The following is a 21,832-nucleotide window of genomic DNA, read 5'->3' on the forward strand; positions in this document are numbered from 1 at the left end:
AGTGGTACTTCTAGATGCTACAGTCATTCTATGCTTAACTTTTTGAGGAACTGCCAAACTGGTCTCCACCATGGCTGCATCATTTGCATTCCCACTAGCAATTTCTGAAGGTTCTACTTTCTCTACATCTTTGTCAGCACTTCTTATTGTCCAGCCTTTACACTGTAGCCATCTTAGTAGATGTGAAGTAGAATCTCACTGTGGTTTTGACATGCATTCCCCTAATGAAAAATAATAATGTTGAGCATCATCCTTCTGCTTATTTGTGACTTGTGTATCTTCTCTGGAGAAATATCTATCCAAATCTTTGCCTATTTTTAAACTGGCTTCTTTTTGTTTATTTATTTTAAGAGTTCTTTATGTATTCTGTATACACATCCCTTATCAGATAATATGATTTGCAAATATTTTCTCCTATTCTCTCTAGTTGTCCTTTTACTCTCTGGATAATTACAGAAGTTTTATATTTTGATGAAATCCAATGAATCTATTTGTCCTTATATCTTTGGTATCACATCAAAGCAAAAATTGTATAATCCAAGATCACACAGATTTTTTTTAAGCAGGATGTAGATTTATTGTTTATATAGGGTTGCAACCAGGTAAAATCACACAGATTTATGCCTGTTTTATTCTAAGTGTTTTTTTAGGTTTAGCCTTTCCATTTAGGTCTTGGATAAATTTTGAATTAGTTTTTGGTATGGTGTGGGTAAGGGTCCAACTTCATTCTTCAGTGTGTGCACATTCAGCACCAGTTGTTTGAAAAATGACTGTTTCCCTACAGAATCATCTTAGTTCTCTTGGTGAAAATAAATTGACCATAAATATAAGGACTATATCTGTACTCTTTATTGTATTCCATTGCTCTAAATGTCTATCCAGAATTTAGTTCCACACTGTTTTGATTACTATAGCTTTATAGTAATTTTAAATCAAAAAGTGTGAATCCACCAAATTTCCTTTTCTTTTTCAAGGCATTTTTTGGTCATTCTGGGTTCCTTGAATTTCCTTATGAGTTTTAGGAGCAGCTTATCAATTTCTGCAATTAATCCATCTAAAATTTTGATAAAGATTGCACTGAATCTGTGCAACAATTTGAACAGTATTGAGGTCTTAGCAATATTAAGTCTCTGATCCATAAACACAGGGTGTCTTTCCATTAATATAAGAGTTTTATTTGAATGATATTTTGTAGCTTTCAAGGTACAAGTCTTACATTTCTTTTGTTGAATTTATTTCTATTTTATTGTCTCTGATGCTATTATAAATGGAATTGTTTCTTAATTTTTGAATTGTTCATTGGTAGTATAAAGAAATGCAATCAATCTTTATGTATTGATCTTCTAGCCTACAACTTTGGTGAACTCATTTATTTAATAGGGGTGTGTGTGTGTGTGTGTGTGTGTGTGTGTGTGTGAATTCCTTAGGATTTCCTATATATACAAAATCGTGTCATGTACAAATAGCTTTACTTCTTCCTTCCTTTTAGTTCTCTTTCCAAAATGCTTGTTAAATATTAGCTTCTTAAACATCTTCAAGCCAAGTTCTCATTTGTTATCTATGCCAGATGGCCTTAGAGGGGATCTCCTCCTCCAAGGGCAATCTCCTGACAGCTGGTCCCCAAAATGTTAAGATTTGTCCACTCAAAGGCAAAAACACTCTCTCTGAGGTCAGGAGGAAGTTAGCACCACCCTCACCATCTGAAGTCCCACCCCCACTAATATACCAAGCCCAGAACATCTGATCAAGTTGGTTACTAATCCCATACTTATTACCTTTCATAAGAACCCATAATAAAGGAGTAAAAAGATACTGGAGAGGTCCAGGGGAGAAAAGTTCCACCCACTGCAGAGAATAGCCATGGGGTCAGGGTAACAGAAGTACCTGTAGGAGCTCAGGGTGACTATCTGATGGAGGAGTCACCTTCCACCACAGAAACCATCTTCCACCACAGAAACCTCTTCCCCACCCCAAACCAGTTCCCCATCACCCTCAAGCTACCCCAAGGTATAGAGGGACACGAGCTGATCAGTACCTGATACATACATGTACATGGGCCACCAAGGGGTAGACTGTGTCAGCACAACCCAGCCTCAGGAGGTGGCTTTGACCCAGACCAGTGGGTCACGCTGTTGATGGCTGGGAGCAGCTCCTCTGGCTGGAGCTGCGTCGGCTCAAGACAAATGTGGAGGAGTTGCTCTTTTTGCTGACGCTAGTCTCTCCTGGGCGGCTACCCTTCAGATGGCTGGAGGAGCAGCAGAGGAAGCGCTGTACCAGTTCATGGAAGAGGTGGCCTGTGAAGAGCATGTAGATCCAGGGGTTGCAACAGCTGTTGAGGCTGGCCAGAAGCATGGCGATGATGAAGGCCGAGGCTGTGGGTGTGGGAAGAGGCAAACAGGGCATCACTGTGGGAGCCTTCTGGCACCATCTGATTTATCCATTGTTTCCTAGCAACAGCCTTTTCCATGTACCACTACCAACATCACAGGACAGGGCACTAAGGAAGCAATGAATGTCTTCCTTCTGAAACCTTGCTCTGGGAATCCTTTCCAATCCCCCCAGGCTCACTCCACCCCTGGAACAGTCTCCCCCTTTCTCTTATCCAAAGCTTACCTGCTGTATGCCTCCACTGGCAGGAACAGTACACACAGCAGCCACCTGATCATTCATCACTCACCCAGCAAGTGTTGAGTCCCTACTACTTAGAAGGTCAAAGAGCAAAGTCCAGAAGCTGCCAGCCCTAGTTTGCATTATAGTCCCAGCAGTGACAGATCACTTTAGTTCCCCCAAGAAGCTTTGATTTCCTAATCTTTAAACAGGGATAATGTGAATATCTAAGTCTCCTGGAAGGTGGCAAGGATTAGATTAGAGTGTGCCCAATAAATGGTGGCTGCTATCATGACAGTGTGCCAGGCATCAGGCTCAGCACTGAGGAAACACACACTCAAAACAAAAATGAAATGGGAAAGGAAAAAATTTAATCCTAGGTACTTTCAATCAGAGGAGAAAAAAATCTAGCTATTATGGTTTATATATGAGGTGTCCCTCAAATGCTCTTGTGTTAATGTAGGAACATTCAGAAGTGAAATTATTAGATTATGAGAGCTGTAACCTTATCAGTGGATTAACCCATTATATGGTTAATAATGTGAATGAATTAGCTGGGCATTAAGTGTAGTAAGCAGAAAGAAGTTGGTCACGGGCGGTGGTGCTGCCTTTGGGGGTTATATTTTGTCCCTGGTATGTGTCTGTGTGTCTCTCCGTCTCTGTCTCTGTCTCTCTTCTAGCTGAACAGTTTTCCTCTACCATACCCTCCCATCATGATATTACCCCTGCCTGACCTCAGGCTAAGAGCAATGGAGTTGGCTCACCATGGACTGAACCTTTAAAACTGGGAGCCCTGAGCAAACTTTTCCTCCTCTAAGTTGTTCTTGTCCAATATTTTGATCATAAATGACAAAAAGGTGACCAGCACATCTAAGTTTCTTTCGATGGTCTTAAATCTGATGGTTTTAAATCAGACTTTAGCCAAAGATGAGGCCAGACCCCATGAGAAAAAACAATACAACAACATAACCAAGAATTCCTTTCACAGTCATATGTTTATGAGCAAAGACGATCACAATTAGTCTAGGGAATCCACCAGTCTTTTGTCTTTTCTGAAAAATCTTCCAGAAATAACTCCAGAATTCAATTCAAGAGTTATATCCAGGGAAGAATTCTTCACACAGAGGTTTGGTTTTTTTTTTTTTTGGTTTGTTTGTTTGTTTGTTTTTTTGTTTTGTTTTGTTTTGTTTTGTTTTGTTTTTGTCAGCATAGTCTCTAAGCACCAAAAGGAGAAGGGCAGTGGTCCTTCTAAGACACATCCAAGGGAGTGGTTCTCAAAGTTGGGCCCCCAGAGCAGCAGCAGCTCATTTGTTGGAAATGCAAATTCTAAGACACAATCCCAGAACCACCCAATCAGGCCCTCTAGAGAAATTTGTTTTAAGAAGCCCTCTGAGTGGTTCTGATATACACCCAAGTTTAAGGACTGATTAACTGGTGCACCTGTTGGAATGAAAACATACTACAATGGACAAAAACCAAATATGTTGCAAAACAAGATTTTTAGAAAGCAAAGGAAAGGAATCTAATCTTTATAACAAAAAGAATAGAAAAGAGGAAAAGTCAAAGGGGGAAAATGCCACTTTCATTGAATTCCTTGGTTTTTATAAAAGAATTTTTTTAAAACCTGCTTTTGTTTTGGATGGTTTAGAAGATGAAATTAAGTTTAGAATGTCTGGTAAAATATTTTAAATTAAATTAAAAATCACCCACAAGACTAGAAATAGGATGTGTTCGAAATCATAAAAGAAGCAAAATCAACATATAAGAGTCAAAGTTTTTAAAAGGCATCAAAAAGTAAACTGTTAGCCACAAAAGGAAGAATAAGGGGATGAAATGGGACAGAAGAAAATATAAGGAATGAAGTTCACACCTGGAAGGAAAGCCTCCAAATTTTACTTTATATGATACAAGTGAGGCGTATCTAATAGGAAAAGAAAAATCCCAAATGCTCCAAAATCAGAAACTTTCTGAACCTGATACAATATCACAAATAGAAAATTCCACATCGGACCTAATATAAAAGATCACAGTCAAAACACAGCTGCACTAAAGCTGTCCTATGAAACTGCCTTATATCTATCTGTATAAGTTGTAAATGAAACAAATGAACTTCATGTTTAGGCTTGGGTCTCTTCCCTGTTATGGTTTACATATGAGGTGTCCCCTGAAAGCCCATGTCTGAAACAACGCAAGAAAGTTTAGAGGTGGAATGATTGGGTTATGAGAGCCTTAACCTCCTCAGTACATTAATCCACTGATAGGGATTAATTAACTGAGGTCAACTGTAGGGAGGCAGGGTGTGGCTGGAGGAGGTGTCACTGGGGGCATGCCTTTGGGGTTTATATTTTGTCCCTGGTGTGCAATGTCTGCTTCCTGTTGCCATGCCCTGAGCTGCTTTCCTCTGCCATACTCTGCTACCATGATGTTCTGCTTTACCCTGGTTCCAGAGCTGTGGAGTCAGCCGCTGTCTGTGGAATGAGACCTCTGAAACTGTGAGCCAAGTAAATTTTTCCTCCTCTAATTGTTCTTGTCAGGTCTTTTGGTCACAGTGGCAAAAAATCTAACTAAAGCATACCTCAAGATATTACATGATATATATATATAGATAGATAGATAGATAGATAGATAGATATGCAAATATTCCAAAGCCCACCCCCTCCCAAATAGAAATATATATACAAAATCTGAAATACTTCTGGCTCAAAGCATTCCAGATAAGGGATCCTCAACCTATAATCTTCTCTGTTTATTTAAGCTATTTGCCTCACTCTTTACATTTGCATCTTCTAACTTTTATATTCTTTTAAATTTTTTTTAGTACCAGGTATTAAAACCAGGGACCCTTTAACACTGAGCTATATCCCTAGCCCCTTTTTAGTTTTGACACAGAGTCTCTTTAAGTTGCCAAGGCAACTTGAACTTGTAATCCTCCTGTCCCAGTCTCTTAAGTCACCAAGACTACAGGCATGTGCCACCACACTCGGGTATCCTATTTTTCAAAAAAAGAAAAACAACAGCACGAAAAAGTAAATAATTAATTACTATCTAGTCACATAAGCCTTTCTATCTTCAAGCAGCCGGCCTAGATGGGAGATGTCTGGTTCAAGGCCAGAATCTCTGCTCCCACCTGGCGTCCACAGACATGAACTAGCCTGACTGGTACAGGCTCCCCCAGGGATGAACAACCATTGCTAAATTGAATGGATCTACTTATGTCAAGTTACCAACACTAACAGGTACATTTGGATTTTTTTAAAACTGGCAAGATCTTAATCATCCAAAGACATGAGTGCAAAGAGGGTAGAATTTGTAGTCTCCCCATTGGCCAGGAGGAGAGATACATGGCGATAGACAAGAGGGACTATGGAGGTTGTTTCAATGGAAGAGAGCAGCAGGAGTAAAAGCCCATGGTCTAGCAACATCCTGGGACTTTCAGGGGAATGAGAGGCGGGGAAAGAAGAAACCAGAAAGACGATTTAGAATTTGCTGAGGGAGATGTTGAATCCAGTGAGTAATCAGGAGTCCCAGCTTTACCACTTGGTAGCTGTGTGTTCTTGGGCAAGTCATCTAACCTCTCTTGACTTGAGTTCCTCCAACCTGAAAAATGGGAAAAATCAAAATCTTCTTCACTGAATTATTTCAAGGCTCACTTGTATGGGATTCTGTTATGGTTTGGACGAAAGATGTCCCCCAAAGCTCCTGTGAGTGCAGGAATATTCAGAAGTGAAATGATTAGATGTGAGAGCTGTAACCTAATCAGTCCATTTGAATGTAGTCATTGTAGGCAGGTGGGGCATGATTGGAGGAGGTGGGTCCCTGGAGGTATGCCCTAGAAGAATATACCATCCCTGGAGACCTCTTTGCTCTCTTCTTCCTGGCTACCATGAATGGAGCCACACTCCTCCATCATTCTTTCTGCCTGATGTTCTACATCATGTTGGGCCCAGGGCAATGGACTCAGCCAACCATGTACTAAACCTCTGGAGCCTTCCCTAAATTGTTCTTGTCAGGTATTTTGGTCACAGCAATGAAAAGCTAACAGAAATCAAGTGGAGCTGGGGATTCCTGGCACTTGTTAACCACAAACAGCAGAGCCTAGGTATAGTCATTGCTACTACAGTGATGTGTAAGTGCTCAATAAATACGCTGTTCTTTCTCATTGATAATGGTTAGCACCATGTAAGAGAAGAAGAGGAGACTCCACTCCCACAGCTGGAGTGTGTCTTGGAATATGAACAGCAGGCCCCAAGTTGGGTATAGAACATAGGACCCCCTGGCTGAGCATCTGGAAACATCACTGACATATGGTGGTGTCTGTGCATTGTGGCTCCTAAGCCAGACTTCCTGGCTAAGAAGGTCAGTTTATACGAAGATTCTCACACTGGCTCAAAAGGCCCCACCACCAACATAAGCCTTAGGGTGGATCTGCCCTTTTCAGCTAGCTTGAATTTTCTATAGGTTTAAACAGGCTGAAAGATGGGCCATTTGCAGAGAGTGCAGGGGAGATGTCTGGGCTCCATGAAGGAGTACTGAAAGTATCTCACCCGGCCCTGCAGCTTGCAGGTCCTGCATCAGTGGAGAAGTGCTGAGATCGGCTTTAACTCCCTGGTTGGCCTGGACATTCCAGTTGAGAGAAGTTGCTATCTTTTTAAAATATTTATTTATTTATTTATTGTAGGTGTACAAAATAACTTTTTATTTATTATTTATTCATTTTTATGTGGTGCTGAGGATCAAACCCAGGACCTTGTAGCGCTCTACCGCTGAACCATAGAAGTTGCTATCTTAACAGTCCTTTTTGCTTTCTGCTTACCACATTCCAGCTAGAAGTTCCAGGGCTCTGCCACCCTCCTGGTGTTCTTCCCTGCTGAGATCTTTAGCAGAGTTCATTGTTTTCTTTCAAAATGCACCCACCTGCTGGGTAATGCTCATGGAGAACTGATTGAAAAGGTGAATTAGACACTGCCTGGAAGTTGTGTCTAGCAGGTCAGGAGTGGATGCTGTGGTGTTCTACCCCTTTAGGACTCCAGTCACTCACTCTCTCCAGCTGTCAGAGAGCTAGTTGCCAATGTTAATGGAGTGTTCTGCTCCTGTTCCAGGCTTTAACTTTGGCAAGAAGAAGCTGCCCCATGCAATGACTGTTCAATCAAGTGAATTACTGTAGGTTACCTGGGGAGAGGACAGGAGGTCACTCACAGGAGCTGCAGGGCCCAGTGAACACTGACTTGAGTGGGTTGGAGGAGCCTGGAACACAGAATTCCCTTGGGTCCTAAATCTCCCTTCCCCCTTTTTACTCTCTGAGCCACATCAACTGGGTCAGCATTAGTTTCCTTATCGGTAGAATGGAGGTCACACAAGAATATTGAAAAAATGGAAATATCTTAAAAAGATTGTGTAAAAGGACTTTATGAATGGCAAGATGTTTATTCTACTGATGATAATGATGATGATGATTAATGGTTAAGAGATAGAATCAACTTAATCAGGGACTTTGATCACAGGTCAAATTAAAGAACTGTCCTTAGCCCCTTTTTCTTTAGTACTTCTCAAAAAAAAAAATTAAAAACGACAAAAAAAGTGGCTGGGATTATGGCTCAAGTGGTAGCACACTCGCCTAGCACGTGTGAAGCGCTGAGTCTGATCCTCAGCACATAAAAATAAAATAAAGATATTGTGTCTACCTAACACTAAAAAATAAATATTAAAAAAAAACAATGAAAACCTCAAAACTCTGGGACTGGAGGATTTGACAAAAACAAGCAAAGAACCCTCTGGAAAAACTCATGCAACCAGCATTCGCAAACAAATATAAAATATAAAGTGAAAACATATCCATATTTGATCAAATTCTATGCCAATTACATTTTTAAACAATATGGAAAGTTTACATTTGTGTGAGTATGTGACTCACCCAAGATATTAAAGTGGTTGCATGACAAACATGATGAAAAACCCTCAGTTAATTCTGACAAAATACCATTTGTTCTTTCCATTATACCTATATGTATAAAATACTTGTAGAAATGTGCGATATCATCAAATGAAATATAAATATATATATGAATGTGCTTCAAAAAATGAAGAAGAAGAAGAAGAAAGAAATCCCAAAGGCAGAACTGCTACAACCATGGGCAAAAGCAGGATTTCAGAGCCAGTTCTAAAGCCACGTCTGTTCCACTCGTCCACCATAAAACTGACACCTTCCCCTATGACCAAGCTGCAAACATGCCCAAGCTGCCAACCTGCTGTCCCTGATCCTGGCAGGGAAAGGAAGGGAGGCACCAGTCCCCCCAGCCTATCCTGGAGATGCAGGCCTCATGCCCAGAGCATTTTGGGGGAAGGAAGAGGTCAAACATTTGTCCATCCTTTTATTCCGGTTCCTCTAATGCCAGGCATTGAGGGCCTAGGGCCTTCCTAGGTCCATCAAGTCCCTGCTTCAGAGGATTCACAGACTGCTTGTAGGTTAGGGAGTATACACCCAGAACAGTGTCAAATGGGGGTTGCAGCCTTTGGGAGAGGGGCTGGCAGGTGCAGGACTATGAGTAAAGGTGGGAGCTCCTATGTGCCAATGAGCCAAGCATCAAAAGCAAATGTCACTGGCTGGGCAATTTTGCCCCCTGGAGAGGAGAATCCACTCTGTATTTCTGCTCAGCACCATGATTCATGCAGGGTGGGAGGCAGAGGCTGCTGAAAGATGGTAAGCTCCAGGCATTCCATCCTCACCAGCCTGGCTTTACTCATGTCCCAAGAACTCCCCTGTTCGGACTTCCCGGCACTCCCTCCGCCCCAGCACCAAAGGCCCAAATTAGCCCAGAGCAGCTGCCGGGCAGCTGGCCACCGCCTTTCTGGGTTATGCTGTTCCTGAGGCGACTAAGACTCCATATGCAGATCAAAGGAAGACAGCTGAGCTGTCAGCTTTATAAGAGGCCCCCAAGAGGGAAACCAATCACTTGGTGCAAGATCTCCACTTGGACTATCAGGATTTGGGGTGTCCAATGTGTTATTCCTATAGGGACTATGTGGGCCTTTGGCGGCCAGGAAATAGAAAGACTTTAAAAAACAGTTTTGAAATGTATGCTTATGTAAAGGTCAAGTTCTAATATATATTACAGTATACCTTCTTTGGAAAGAACACAATTTAAGGACTGTGATTTTTCTAAAAAATCCCAGACGTGTGGCCAAGCTAGGTACTGCAGGGTTGGGGTGTAGAGCCAAATTTAGAGGCTATGGAGTTTCAAATGGTCTTCTTTTATGGCATTGGTTAAATCTGGTGAACGTGTTAGACTCCCTGGTCGGGCCTGGGGAATAATCACATTTTGGAAAAGGAAAGGCCAGATGTTTCTTGCAAATGACTAGGCAGGCCATTCTCATCCTTTGAAGAACATCCACTGTAGGTCACACATAGAAAGGTAAACGGTGGGTTTTGGTCAAAGAGATACTAGATTAAAGCCTTGTTACTCAAAGAGAGTTCAATGTGCCAGCTACATGGGCATCACATAGGCATCACCTGTATACTTGCCCAAAATGCAGACTCTTAGGGCCCCACTACAGACCTACTGAATCAGATCAGTATTTTAACAAGTTCCTTCAGTGATTTGTGTGCAATTAAAGCTTGAGAAACATCTTTCCAACTGGCTAAAATTATATGGAGTAGGGAACAAGGGGCAGATAATAATCGTCCAAGGGTCTCAAAAGAGAATATACCTGCATTTTTTGCCTAACAAGCTCCTACTTATCCTTCAAACCCCCTTTTCAAATGTTACTTCCTCCCTAAAACCTTCCCAATTTTTTTCTTCCTGTGGGAGGAAGAATTAACTAATATTCACACCACTTGATAAATAAGTACACCATTATCCTATCACATCGCCATTATTTTTGTTTATACTCCTTGGATGGGGACTATGTCCCATTTGTGGCTCTGCCCCTGGCTGCTAGTAGAGATTGGAAAACAGGAAGAGTTCAATAAGGGACTGAATTGAATTGAAGCATGAAATTAGCAGACAGGAAGTCCTGATAAAGCAGCCGCAGCCACTAGCACGTTGGAAAGGCAAAAGGACAATTTTTCTGCTTGACAACAGGGCACAGCCTCCTAACAGGGTGACTAGATTCAAATGCAATTCCCTCTAGGAAAATTAAGTTCACCCTTAGATATCAAGGTCAAGAGGAGAGAAAGGGAGAGAAACAGAATAAGTAAGTGTGGCCATTCAGGTGTGAGGCATGGGTCAGGGAGGGCACAGGCCCATGATACACAGAAGTATTCAGCAAGAGGGCAGGATGCACCAGCAACCCCCTCCCCCAGCACAAAAGGAAGTTCAAGTAGAGACCAGGAGCACAGGTACAGGGACCCTAAAGACAACCTGGTTGCACTGCCCTCCCCACCCTCACACAAAGACCCAACCAGTAGTACTTCCAAACTCAGAGCTGGAAGCTCCCTTAGATAAGACATTCTATTCCTTTCTCTTTACCTCTTAATCCTTGTGTTCCTGAGTTACAGGACTGGCCAGCACCCCCAACTGCACTGCACCTCCTTTCCTAAGATGCTACTACGTCAGTGCTCAAAACAATTTCCATCCCTCAAAGGCACTGACCTCCCCTAGGACCCTGATACTTATTAAAAATGCATTTATCTTTTTTTTTTTAAAAAAGTAGGCATCTGACAGAGCACCTACTATGTGCAAGGTACTATGCCACAGCACAATCCACCCTCCCCCACTTAAGCCAGATACTTAGCCCCAGAAAACTGAGCTGTGGGCAGGACCAGCCTCTCCCAGGTCCAGTGCTATTGCTCCACCTAGATATATCTTAGAATACAGAGTGACACCAGCCTGGCAGAAAGTGGGGGGTCCTGCTAAACATCCTTCAAAGCATAAGACAGGCTCCCCAATCCCAACACACAAAATAAAGATTACCTGGCCCACTCTGTCAATAGTGCCAAAGTTGAAAATCATGCTTTAAATGGAAAAAGAAGCAAAGTAGCAATAGAAGACATGCAGAGAAGCTAAGGTGATAGAGTCAGTGGATATAAGGAGGACCACAGGGACGTGACATTGAACCCAGAATACTGACAGGGTCATGTCATTAGCAGATGTATAGCTGGTCAGGGCATGTGCATCCAAGATGTCAGGACAATGAAGCCAGAAGAAAAAAAAAAATGATGGGCTCCACCTCCACCCCAAGAATCAGCTTTTTAATAAATGCCCCAGGAGATGCAGATGTGAAGGGCAGTGGACCTCCCTTGGGAAAATGCTCAGTTGGGGAAGGAGGGGAAGTGGGATCTGTCAGTCTATAGTGTGAGAAAATCAGGTTCAAATCCAAACTCCACTGCTTACTTAACAGCGATCCTGAGTGGGTCCTGCCTCTCTGAACTTCAGTTTCTTCGTCTCAGAAAGGGCATGATGTCTCCTTACCTTGCTGTGTTTAGGTGAAGTTCAGACACACAGGTGCACATACAGGGTCTGGTGCAGAGTGGACATTCACCCAAAGGTGACTAATGTTATCAACAAATACAACTCTTTATTTCAATAAGACTAATCCCCAGATATCGAGAGATGTTAGGCCCTTTGCTCAGACAGGGGTGACAAAAGCCCATAGAACTTTGAAAGACAAGCATCAAATCCAACAGACAGCAATGAGACCAAGTCTCTCAAGGGGACTCTGTTTCTTGCCAGTGCTGTTTCCCAGGGTCCATGGGCTTTTGCAAGCAGACCCTGTGTATATATATGGTTTGGTGAAGTATACGTGAGAATCCTCCAGCCCCAGCCCCTAAGAGTGAGCTTGTGGGGATTTCTTTGCTTCCAATTTCTAGCAGTGGAAGATGACAGGGTAAATAGATGGGCCAGCCCATGGCCCCAGACCCAGCCCAGCCTCTCCATTGATGGTCTCCTGATCCAAGGCCCTCCATAACCCTAGCTTGACCTCCTCGCCTCCCCCAACTACTCAGATATCCATTGGATGGGGAAAAAAAAAAAAAAATATATATATATATATATATATATATATATATAGCAAAGCCTCATCCAATGAGTTTTTTTCCTCCATTATTAATTATATCTTTGGAGAGAAAAAAGGGAAGTCACAGGCTGGGGATGTGGTAGTGCACTCGCCTGGCATGCGTGCGACCTGGGTTTGATCCTCAGCACCACATACCAACAAAGATGTTGTGTCCGCCGAAAACTAAAAAATAAATATTAAAAAATTCTCTCTCTCTAAAAACAAAAAAAATGAGTCACCTTGGAACACTCTAAAGGAAAACATTATCCTTAGTCAAGGACAGAAAAAAACTCACAGCTGAATCACACAAGAGTTTGGCTATTAATGGTTCATCTAAGGCAATTTTTACCCAAAGGGCCTCACTGTAGAGCTCCTTACAGCCAAGAATGAAGCTGTCTGACTCTTGCTGCCCACTCTCCCTACCTGCTCTCCACATGGCTAGATTATCCAAAGAGGTAGCTACTCCAAGGCACCTGTCCCCAGTACTATTGACAGAATGTCTGTGGGAGGGAAGGCACACATACTGGAGGGATCACAAGTCCACAGAAACAGAGATGGGCTGGGAAGCCCATCCTACTGATGGGGTGGCACTTAAACCCTGGCCTCCCATGCATTTCCACCTTCTGGTCCTATGCCCCTGACAGATGTTTGGCTGATTGCTATGATAGAGCACTCACTTCTGCTCAGGGTTGCCAGGTCTATCTCTGAAGGGCTACTTAGAAAGTTCCTCTCCCTCCTGAGTCCAGCTCTTCACACCCATTCCTGTCCCATCTCCTGCAGCCCCTCCTCACTTATTCCACTTATTTGACAAGCAAGTTTTGGTTGTACCATCAGTGGGTGTCCATCCCTGTTACAGGCACTGGGCACACACTGGTGAGCACAGCAACAGCATCATTGCTCCCAGTCCCCAAGCTTCTCCCCCAGGTCTTCATGCATGAGGTCCCACTGTAGCAATGGGCTCTCTGAACTTCCAATTCTAACTCCCCTGGGGGGAGCCAAGCAAAGGGTCTAGATATTTTTGTATCTCTTATCAGTTCTATCCCTTTTGGGGAGGAAAGGGGACTATGTGTCAATTCCATCTCCCAGACAAAATCTCTTGAGTAGCCTGAGCAGGCTTCTCTTTCAAACCTTCCTTAATACCTGCTGATATTTTTGGTTGAGCCATGTCTCTCGTCTGGCTGCAAACACCATCCCCTACTGGCAATTATTTAAATCAAAGCTGAGTTCTTCCTGGCTCAGCCCACATCCACTCAGACACTTGCAGCCCTGAGGTAGAGGCAAGATTTGGCTAGGCTGGTGGCGAGAATCTAAATCCTCACCTCTGTGCCCAAGGAATCTCTCACATCTGGGCCATTCCTGGCCACATGCTAGGGTGGGGTATGTTCTGACTACAGCAGCATCATGAGTCCCCCACCCCAGGGTTGTTCCACATTTTTTCTCAGCATCCAGTACAGAATGCCAAGGAGGAGCAAGAGAAGCCTTTTCTTGTGGATAAGAGCAAAGGAGCAAAGAGATATGGGATTGGACATTCTAAAAGTCCACTTCTCCCCTGTCCTTTGAGCTTGATTAGTAGCTCTCTACTGAGGGCCGCACCCACAGGGAAATCCTTAGACTATATGTGACCAAAGGCCTCTGGCCTACACTTAGACTCTTTCTCATTCTCTCTCTCATTTTAAGACAGAGAAATAAATACTTTGAAGTACTTTTACAGCATAGAAAAGATAGAAACTTCACTCCATGTGTGTCACATACTAGAGTATGTGACCACATACTCTAGTTGTTAAGGGAGGAAAGAAAAAGAAAGAAAAAGAAGAGCACATTAAAAGGAGTCAAATAATACAAAGCCATTTGAGGAGGGCAGTGGGAGGATAAAGAAGGAGAAAAAAAATCACAAATCCTGACTCCAAGAGTCAGAATACCTGCAGAATGAACGAACTGAATGTTGAAATGTTCTCATCCTAAATGCAAGACAGTAAGAGCCCAGAGGGATAAAGGGATCTCTCACCCAATATCCCACACTAGTAGGGCAGGAGGAAGAACTAGAGCCTAGGACTCCCAGTATGTGCTCTGAGGGGTGCCAGCTTTGCTCCCTCGACAGTTGGGGTTGGAGTTCCTTAAGACCTGAGTCTGGTCTCTGAATCCTGCCAAGGAAATGGGTGTGCCCTGATGACTTATTTAGAAACAGCCACCACTGGGTTTTGTACCCCAACTCCCTAGTCAGGTGCCCCTGATAACAGGCCTGGTGAGAAAACCCCACCTCTAGTTGCTGCTCTGTCTCCAACTTGCTGTGTGACAGGATACAAGTAGCTCCTCCTTTCTGGGCCCCAGAACCCTGTGCAAGGCATGCCCAGTGCCTGCACCAGGGAGTCAGGAATAGTTTTACTGTGTCTTCACAGCAATCCTCACCCCAAACGCCATCCCATAGACACTCAATACATTTTGAATAACTAGTGTCCTCCTATCTGGGAGGGCTTCCTAAGGAACAAGGTGTCTGTGGTTTCTGCAAGGGACCAAAGCAAAGTTATCAATCTGAATGAAGGCAGCTGGCACTGAGATTTCAACTTCACAGGATGGATATATATGACACTGTTGGGAGAAGCAATTATTTTATCCAGAAACAGGACAGTGTGTTGCCTAGAGGATAGATAGGGTAGAAGGAAATCCCCTGGTCTTAACCTACAAGCATTATCCTCTAAGTCACAGGTTTAACATTGAACAAGAAGGTTTAAGTTTTTGGGCACCAATGATCAGGGCTCCTGCTCTTTCCCCCAAAAAAGCCACTGAAATTAATAGCCGTGAGGATGAAGCTCTCTGGAGCACTGTGCTTTGGGGACAGCTGCCCAGCACCAGCTACAGAGCCCCCAGGGTGCTCTGTCTCCGAAAGCTCTCTTCCCCAGAAGTCCCATTCAACCACTTCTTTCTGGACTTCCAACTAATACAGGTCAAGTCATGTAACCTTGTTTGTCCTACAAGGTAAAAGGCTTGACTGCTCTCCAATATAGAATCATGCAGCCTCCCAGTCCAATCTGATCACCCTCCTCCCCATCCCCCTAAGTGGAAGTCTCCATTCTGGGTACCTCAGTCTTGCACCTGCCTAGTGCCCCCTGAGGGAGTCACCGCTCTATGTCACCAAGCAAGCATCACCTCCACTAGACGAGATGTTCCAGAAGTTGTTCTCACCTCCCCAGGGGACCCCAAACTTCCTGGAGTTTGGCTGGACAACTGCTCACCTCCTAAGGCTGCCTTCACAAACTTATTATGGATTCAAGACCATCGTCCATTTTAGAAGACGCTTGAGCTTGAACTTGGGCCAAGGTTGGAAATCTATCTCCACCACTGGCTGGGGAAGATTACCCTAACCTAGTTTTCTCCTCAGTAATCACCAGCCATGGCTAGCCCAGGCCTGTGCTCTGGACTTCATGTGATTTTCTCATTTCACTACCCTTTTGCCTGGTAAGAGTTGGCACTTTATCATTATTTCAATTTCACAGAAGATGAAGGAGTGGCCCAGGGAGGTTACTCGGCCAAAAATCAACTGGCCATGGGATGCTGGAGACTCAAACCCATTTATTCCCCAGAAGGACCCAAGAACCTTGGAAGTGGGGAGACAGCAGGACTATGTCTTGGCCCCTGCCACGCTCCCTCCTTCAGGTCTCCGCCCAGCTCTACCTTCCTTGGGTGCATTAGTATCCCAGACGCTCCACATCTGCACGAAGAAGAATGGTGTCCAGCATACGATGAAGGCCAGCACGATGATGAAGGTCATCTTGACCGTGCGGATCTTGGCTTTGGAGATGAGCTTGACACTGCTGACTCGTGCCAGGGCCGCACGACCCTCACTACCCGCTGCTGAACCCTCGGGTCCCTGAGCCTGAGCCGCAGCTGCTGCAGCCGTCTTGAGCCTCAAGTTCTGCCAGATCTTGAAGCTGATAAGGCCGTAACAGGCAGCGAGTATGATGACTGGCACGATGTAGACGGCGAGTGTGATCCACGTGACGTAGGCCTTGGGTCCCCAGGGCTGGATGAAGACCGCCCAGCAATCAAAGACGCCTTCAGCCACCTCGCGCAGCGAGAAGATGTGCACCTGCGGGGCGCTGGCCACTAGGCAGCCAAGCCACGTGGCAAGCACCGCCAGGCGGTCGGTACGCCGGCGCAGCGATCGCAGCGGCTGGCAGATGGCCAGACAGCGGTCAAGCGACATGAGCAGCAGCAGGTAGGTGGAGGCAAACATCCCCACCACCTGCAGGTACTTGACTAGACGGCACAACAGGTCGGGCCCATAGAAACGGAAGGTGATATCCCACAGTAGCTGCGGCAGCACCTGGAACACTGCTACCACCAAGTCAGCGATACTCAGGTGTTTCATGAAGAAAAAGAGGCGTGAGTGCTTGTGGCGCGTGGTGCGCAGTGCCAGCAGCACGCACGCGTTGCCACTCAGTGCCAGGAAGAGAATGAGGCACAGTACTGCCACCTCCACGCGTGCCAGTGCCTCGTTGCGCCGCGGAGGTCCGGCAGTGCAGTTGTCTTCGGCCCCAGGAGGCGCGGCGCTCCCGTTGACCGCCTCGGCGCTCCAGTTGGCTGAGAAAGCGCCCTCCATGACCGTGGCCCTAGGTACGCCGGGCCTTGAGCCCTTTAAGGCGTAGCGCTGCGGGGCGGGGCCGAAGCGCAATTCAAAAGCGCTGAGCGAAGCGCCTAGGGTTCTGCTCCTGGAGTCCCGCCGGGGCTGTTCCGCTGGAATCCGACCCTGCAACAAACCAGCAGGACGGTGAGAGGACTGTCGCGTTACTCTCAACGCGTTCAGGAGCACTTGTTCCCTTCCTGGGGATTCCAAGTCACCTGAGACTCGGGGCACAACTGCCCGCCACAGGGTTGCCCAGCCGCCACCCCAGAAATCCCCGTTGATGTACCTCCTTTCAGCCACTGCAAATGAGCGGGAATCCTCTATCCGAGTGTCAGTTTCTTGAGAGGTCCAGCCTTTTCCACTGGTGGAGAGAGGAGGACCATAATCAATCACTTTCCTTGCTCCCTCCGGGACTGGGATATCCCATCCAGTCACCTCCCCCAGCGGTCTCCCCAAACACACTACACACCCAGGACCCTCAGCACAGCTACCTCCTGCGGGATCCCCAAATCAGCCCCTCTCCTATTAAACCTTAATCCATGTACTTCTCCCAGAGATCCCAAACAGCCACTTGCCTGGAAAGCCTCACTCAGGTCTATCCCCCTCCGATCTCCTGTTTCTAAAACGCTCAGCCATCACTGCCTGAACTTCAATAACGGCTGCTTGCCTAGAACTCTGGTCCAGCAGTCCCTCCCAGGGGGACTCCTGCCTAAAAATCAATCTCCCAGGATGCCCAATCGCTGTCAGCCAGACCTCTGACCTAGACACTTTCCGCAGAGATCCTCCTCAGCCCAGTAGCCTCGAAGGTTCAGGAGTCCAACAAGCGTCTTGGCCCCCTGACAATCAAGGGCTCCACGTCTTGGTCCCAAGCTGTCACTTTATACCCTCCTGCAGCACCCTGTGCGCCTCCAGGAACTAGAAGCGCGAAGCACCCCATTACCTCTTCTCAAACCCAGATGTCCACTCTAGCCCTCGCCATCCCGTCCACCCGCACTCAGGACCCAGCTACCTGCACCAAGTCCTCGGGTTGACTAAAGTTGACTCCCCGGGGAAGTTGCACCGCTGCTGATGGACTCAAAGACGCGTGAGCTCCGGGACCAGGTTGGGAGGGCAGCTGAAGGCACCCAGTTTGTCACTCGCTGAGGTCTGGGATTCGGGAGCCTTGGTTGGAATACTCTCGCCCACAGCTTTGCTGGTGGTTGGATAGGAACAGAAGACAATCGAAGAGCGCCGCCAAGCCTGTGCTCGAGGACAGCGTCGGGATGCAGCGCTGGGTGCGGGTGGCCGGCTTTTCTTCAGCTGGGGTCCGGGATGCGCTGCCACATGAATCCGCTAGGGGGCGGGGGAGGCCGGCTGCGCAGACCCCAGATGATGGGGTTAGTTTGCTCCGTTAGCTCGCGGGCTGTTGGTCCCAAGAGTGTTAAGGAACTGGTTTATTTCGCAGTAGTTTAAAACCTCTAGAGGCACGGAACTCGTAAATAACCCGCCCGGTTTCTTCCTTTCTTGGTTTAGAAGCTCCTGATCCTTTCACTGAAATAGGAGGCTTGCATAGTAATGTTTTCCCCTGAGGAGACAATGATGGAGTTACAAAAGCATTTAACTGATATTTCTTGAGTTGAGATTCATTTCAGTGCTTTCTTCTTCTTCTTTTTTTTCCAGGGAACTCATGCCCTTGCTTTGGAATACTTTTGTTCATATTCTCATTAAAAAGGAATTAGAAATACCTTCTATTCCAAGCATCACCAGGAGAGATCTTCATTCTCTAGATAGTTTTAGGTGGAAATCTTAAAAAAAAAAAGAAAAGAAAAAAAGAAAAAGAAAAAGAAAAGAACTATCTTCGTTAAAAGTGATTCTGCTCATCTGTAGACCAAAAGCAATTTCCTTCTCCTTACCATGAATGAATATCCTAAATGATGGTAAAAGAAGATGAAATATTAAAGACTGCTTCTCTGCCTCCTTGTGCCTTTTCTATTCCAAAACCATTTTGTGGAGTAATTTACAGTGACTGGAATTAAGGCAGGAGGGGGAAAAGCCAAAATCCAGAAATGAACAAGGCTCTTTGAAGTGGATTAAATGCATATTTCCTCTTGACATTTCATTTCTCCCTCTTTTAATTATGTGGAAAGAATTGGGTTAGCCAAGGACTGGGTTTCCTGAATCCACAATTATAGTCCTGTGCCAAGATATCCTAATGGCACTGCCTTACAGGGCCATGATTCCAGGACAGGATTTGTAGGCTCTAGCAACATTGCCAAACAGTGGGCAGCAACAGTTATCTTTTTTTTTTTTTTTTTTGCCTTTGGGAATTGTGTCACAAATTATCAATAGTATCTGTCATGCAAACCACAGGTTAAAGTTACAGATTATTCAGGTGAGAATTAAGTGACTTAAGTAAGTCCCTTCTCCCTGGGTCTTGGTTTCCCCATATGTGAAACGAGAGGGTTAGTCCTGATAACTAATGTCTGAGGTCCCATCTTTCTGATTTTCTAAATTTTCATGGCTTAAGCCATCTGAGAGTTTATCTGAAATACCCTTGCCTCATTCTGTGGGTGGATAAGAGGGATTCTAAGAACCATTGATTGGTAGCATGGGAAGAAAAAAACAGGCTTGTAGAACCCAGCTTGCCCTTATTTCTCCTGAAAGAGAACAGCCTTCAAGGAGCAAATTAACTGAGCCACTTCTCAGCTCTTCTACCCTGTGACTGGTCTTGAGTGGTCTTTGTATGACCAGTGAGACCATCTAATTTGGATTAATTCAGAAGGACCATATGGCCTTGTGCAACATCCAGGTTCTCTAATTTAGCTTTTATCCATTAAAAAAAGTGATAATGAGCTCCTTAGTTCCTCTTTTATCTCTCATTCTGTGCAAAATCCAGGTAGCTAAGATAGGTAGTTTCATACTGGGGAACTCCTTTGAGAGCCCCCAACAATAAACAAAACATGTCCCCAAACCCTTGAGCTCTAGCCACAGAGAAAAGCACTTACCTTTGGTGTGACAATGATAAATACTAATATTGAGAGAGCATGAAGTGCTGGAGAGTACTTGGAGGACAGTTTCTCAAAGAAGGCAGCTGTATTTTAAGGTGTCAGAACAAGTCCTCCAGGAAACACAGAAGAAAGGCAGAAACTGTGTAGTAGTGAGCTTTTTATCACTATGACCAAAATACCTGAAGTAAACAATTTAGAGGAGGAAGGATTTATTTTGGCTTATGGTATCAGAGGTTTCAGTCAATGGTTGGCTGGCTACATTGCTTTGGGCTTGAGATGAGGCTGAAGAACATCATGTCAGAAGGATGTGGTGAAGAAAAGCTGCTCAGCTCATTAGAGAAGGGAGCAGAGAAAGAGAAAAAGGGAGCCAAGGACAAGACACAATCCCCAAGAGCATGCCCCAAGGACCCACGCCTTCAACTAGGTCCTACCTCCACAACCTCCCAGTAATCCATTCACCTACAAATGGATTAATCCACAATCAGGTCAGAACTCTCATGATTCCAATCCTTCCCCAAAGCCCCACCTCTAAACATTGTTGCACTGGGGATCAAGTTTTTGACACATGAGTTGTTAGGGGACAGCTCATATCTAAACCATAAAATAGAGGTACAGGATATAGGTGTCATTTAGGGGGTAGGTACAAACAATTCCACATGGCTGGGATGAATTGTTCAGTGCCTATCAGCATTTAATAAATACTTAATCAATGCACAAGGGCTTCCGAGGCCATGCCAAAGAAGAATGAATTTTTTTCAGTAACTGGATGTCTCCCAAACATGGGAAAGAATACATTCCCAGATGATACCCAAGATGCAAATTTAGTATCTAGTTACACAATAAAGTGAAAAAAATTAGTTCTTTCTCAGTCTATTTCACTCCTTTGGGTTTCATCAATAAGAAAGTCTGAGAACAATCATGAAGATGATAGAGCATGGACAGCTGAGGTTTGGGAGACAGTGGTGGGGAAGGTAGGTGCATGGAAGAACTGTAAGCAGAACAATATCTGCAGATCTGTGCTTCATTAAGAGAACCCTGGAAGCCACTAGGAAGCTGGGGAAGGAGACACCGGCACAGAGACCCTTGAAGGGTGTGACATTGGAGGACTTAGAGTACTCCAAAGAAAAAGAATCACTAGGATGTGTATATGTAGAGAAAGAGGTTTAAATAATGAGTTGGCTGGTGCATTATGCAGGCTAGAATGCCCATAATTTGCAAGGTGGACTGACAGCTCCTCTCTGGGAACCAATGTTGCAATTCAAGTCAGAAGGCCATCCAGGGCAGTGTTCCTTCTTGCCCAAGGAGGGTCATTCTTGTTCTGTTCAGGCATTAACTGACTGGATGAGGCCCACCCTCATTAAGACTGGCAATTTGCTTTACTCAAAGTCCACTAAATGACATGTTAATCTCATCCAAAAACACACTCACAGAAACATTCAGAATAACGTTTGCCCACAAACTGTAGCCCAGTCAAGTTGACCCATGAACCATCACCGAGGGAGTCTCAGCAATCAGTATTTTTACACATTGTCCCATCTGTCTGAGTAGCAAACATCCTGAAGATAGAGTTGGTATTCTATAAACCTGTACTTTCAAAGGTCTAGGACACTGTAGAGTAGGTATCTTT

The 21,832-nt window shown here is 44.8% G+C and overlaps 1 protein-coding gene across 1 annotated transcript; it reads right to left on the reverse strand.

Annotated features, from left to right (window-relative positions):
• Positions 1-2,124: 2,124 nt before the first annotated feature.
• Positions 2,125-17,194, reverse strand: Oxtr (oxytocin receptor). Its single transcript, XM_026383112.2, has 2 exons — positions 16,267-17,194; positions 2,125-2,372 (listed from the first exon to the last, which is right to left on the reverse strand). The coding sequence occupies exons 1-2, from the start codon at positions 17,192-17,194 to the stop codon at positions 2,125-2,127; spliced, it is 1,176 nt and encodes a 391-aa protein (XP_026238897.1).
• Positions 17,195-21,832: the final 4,638 nt, after the last annotated feature.

The sequence above is a fragment of the Urocitellus parryii genome, chromosome 16, assembly GCF_045843805.1.
Source record: "Urocitellus parryii isolate mUroPar1 chromosome 16, mUroPar1.hap1, whole genome shotgun sequence".
NCBI classification, from domain to species: domain Eukaryota; kingdom Metazoa; phylum Chordata; class Mammalia; order Rodentia; family Sciuridae; genus Urocitellus; species Urocitellus parryii.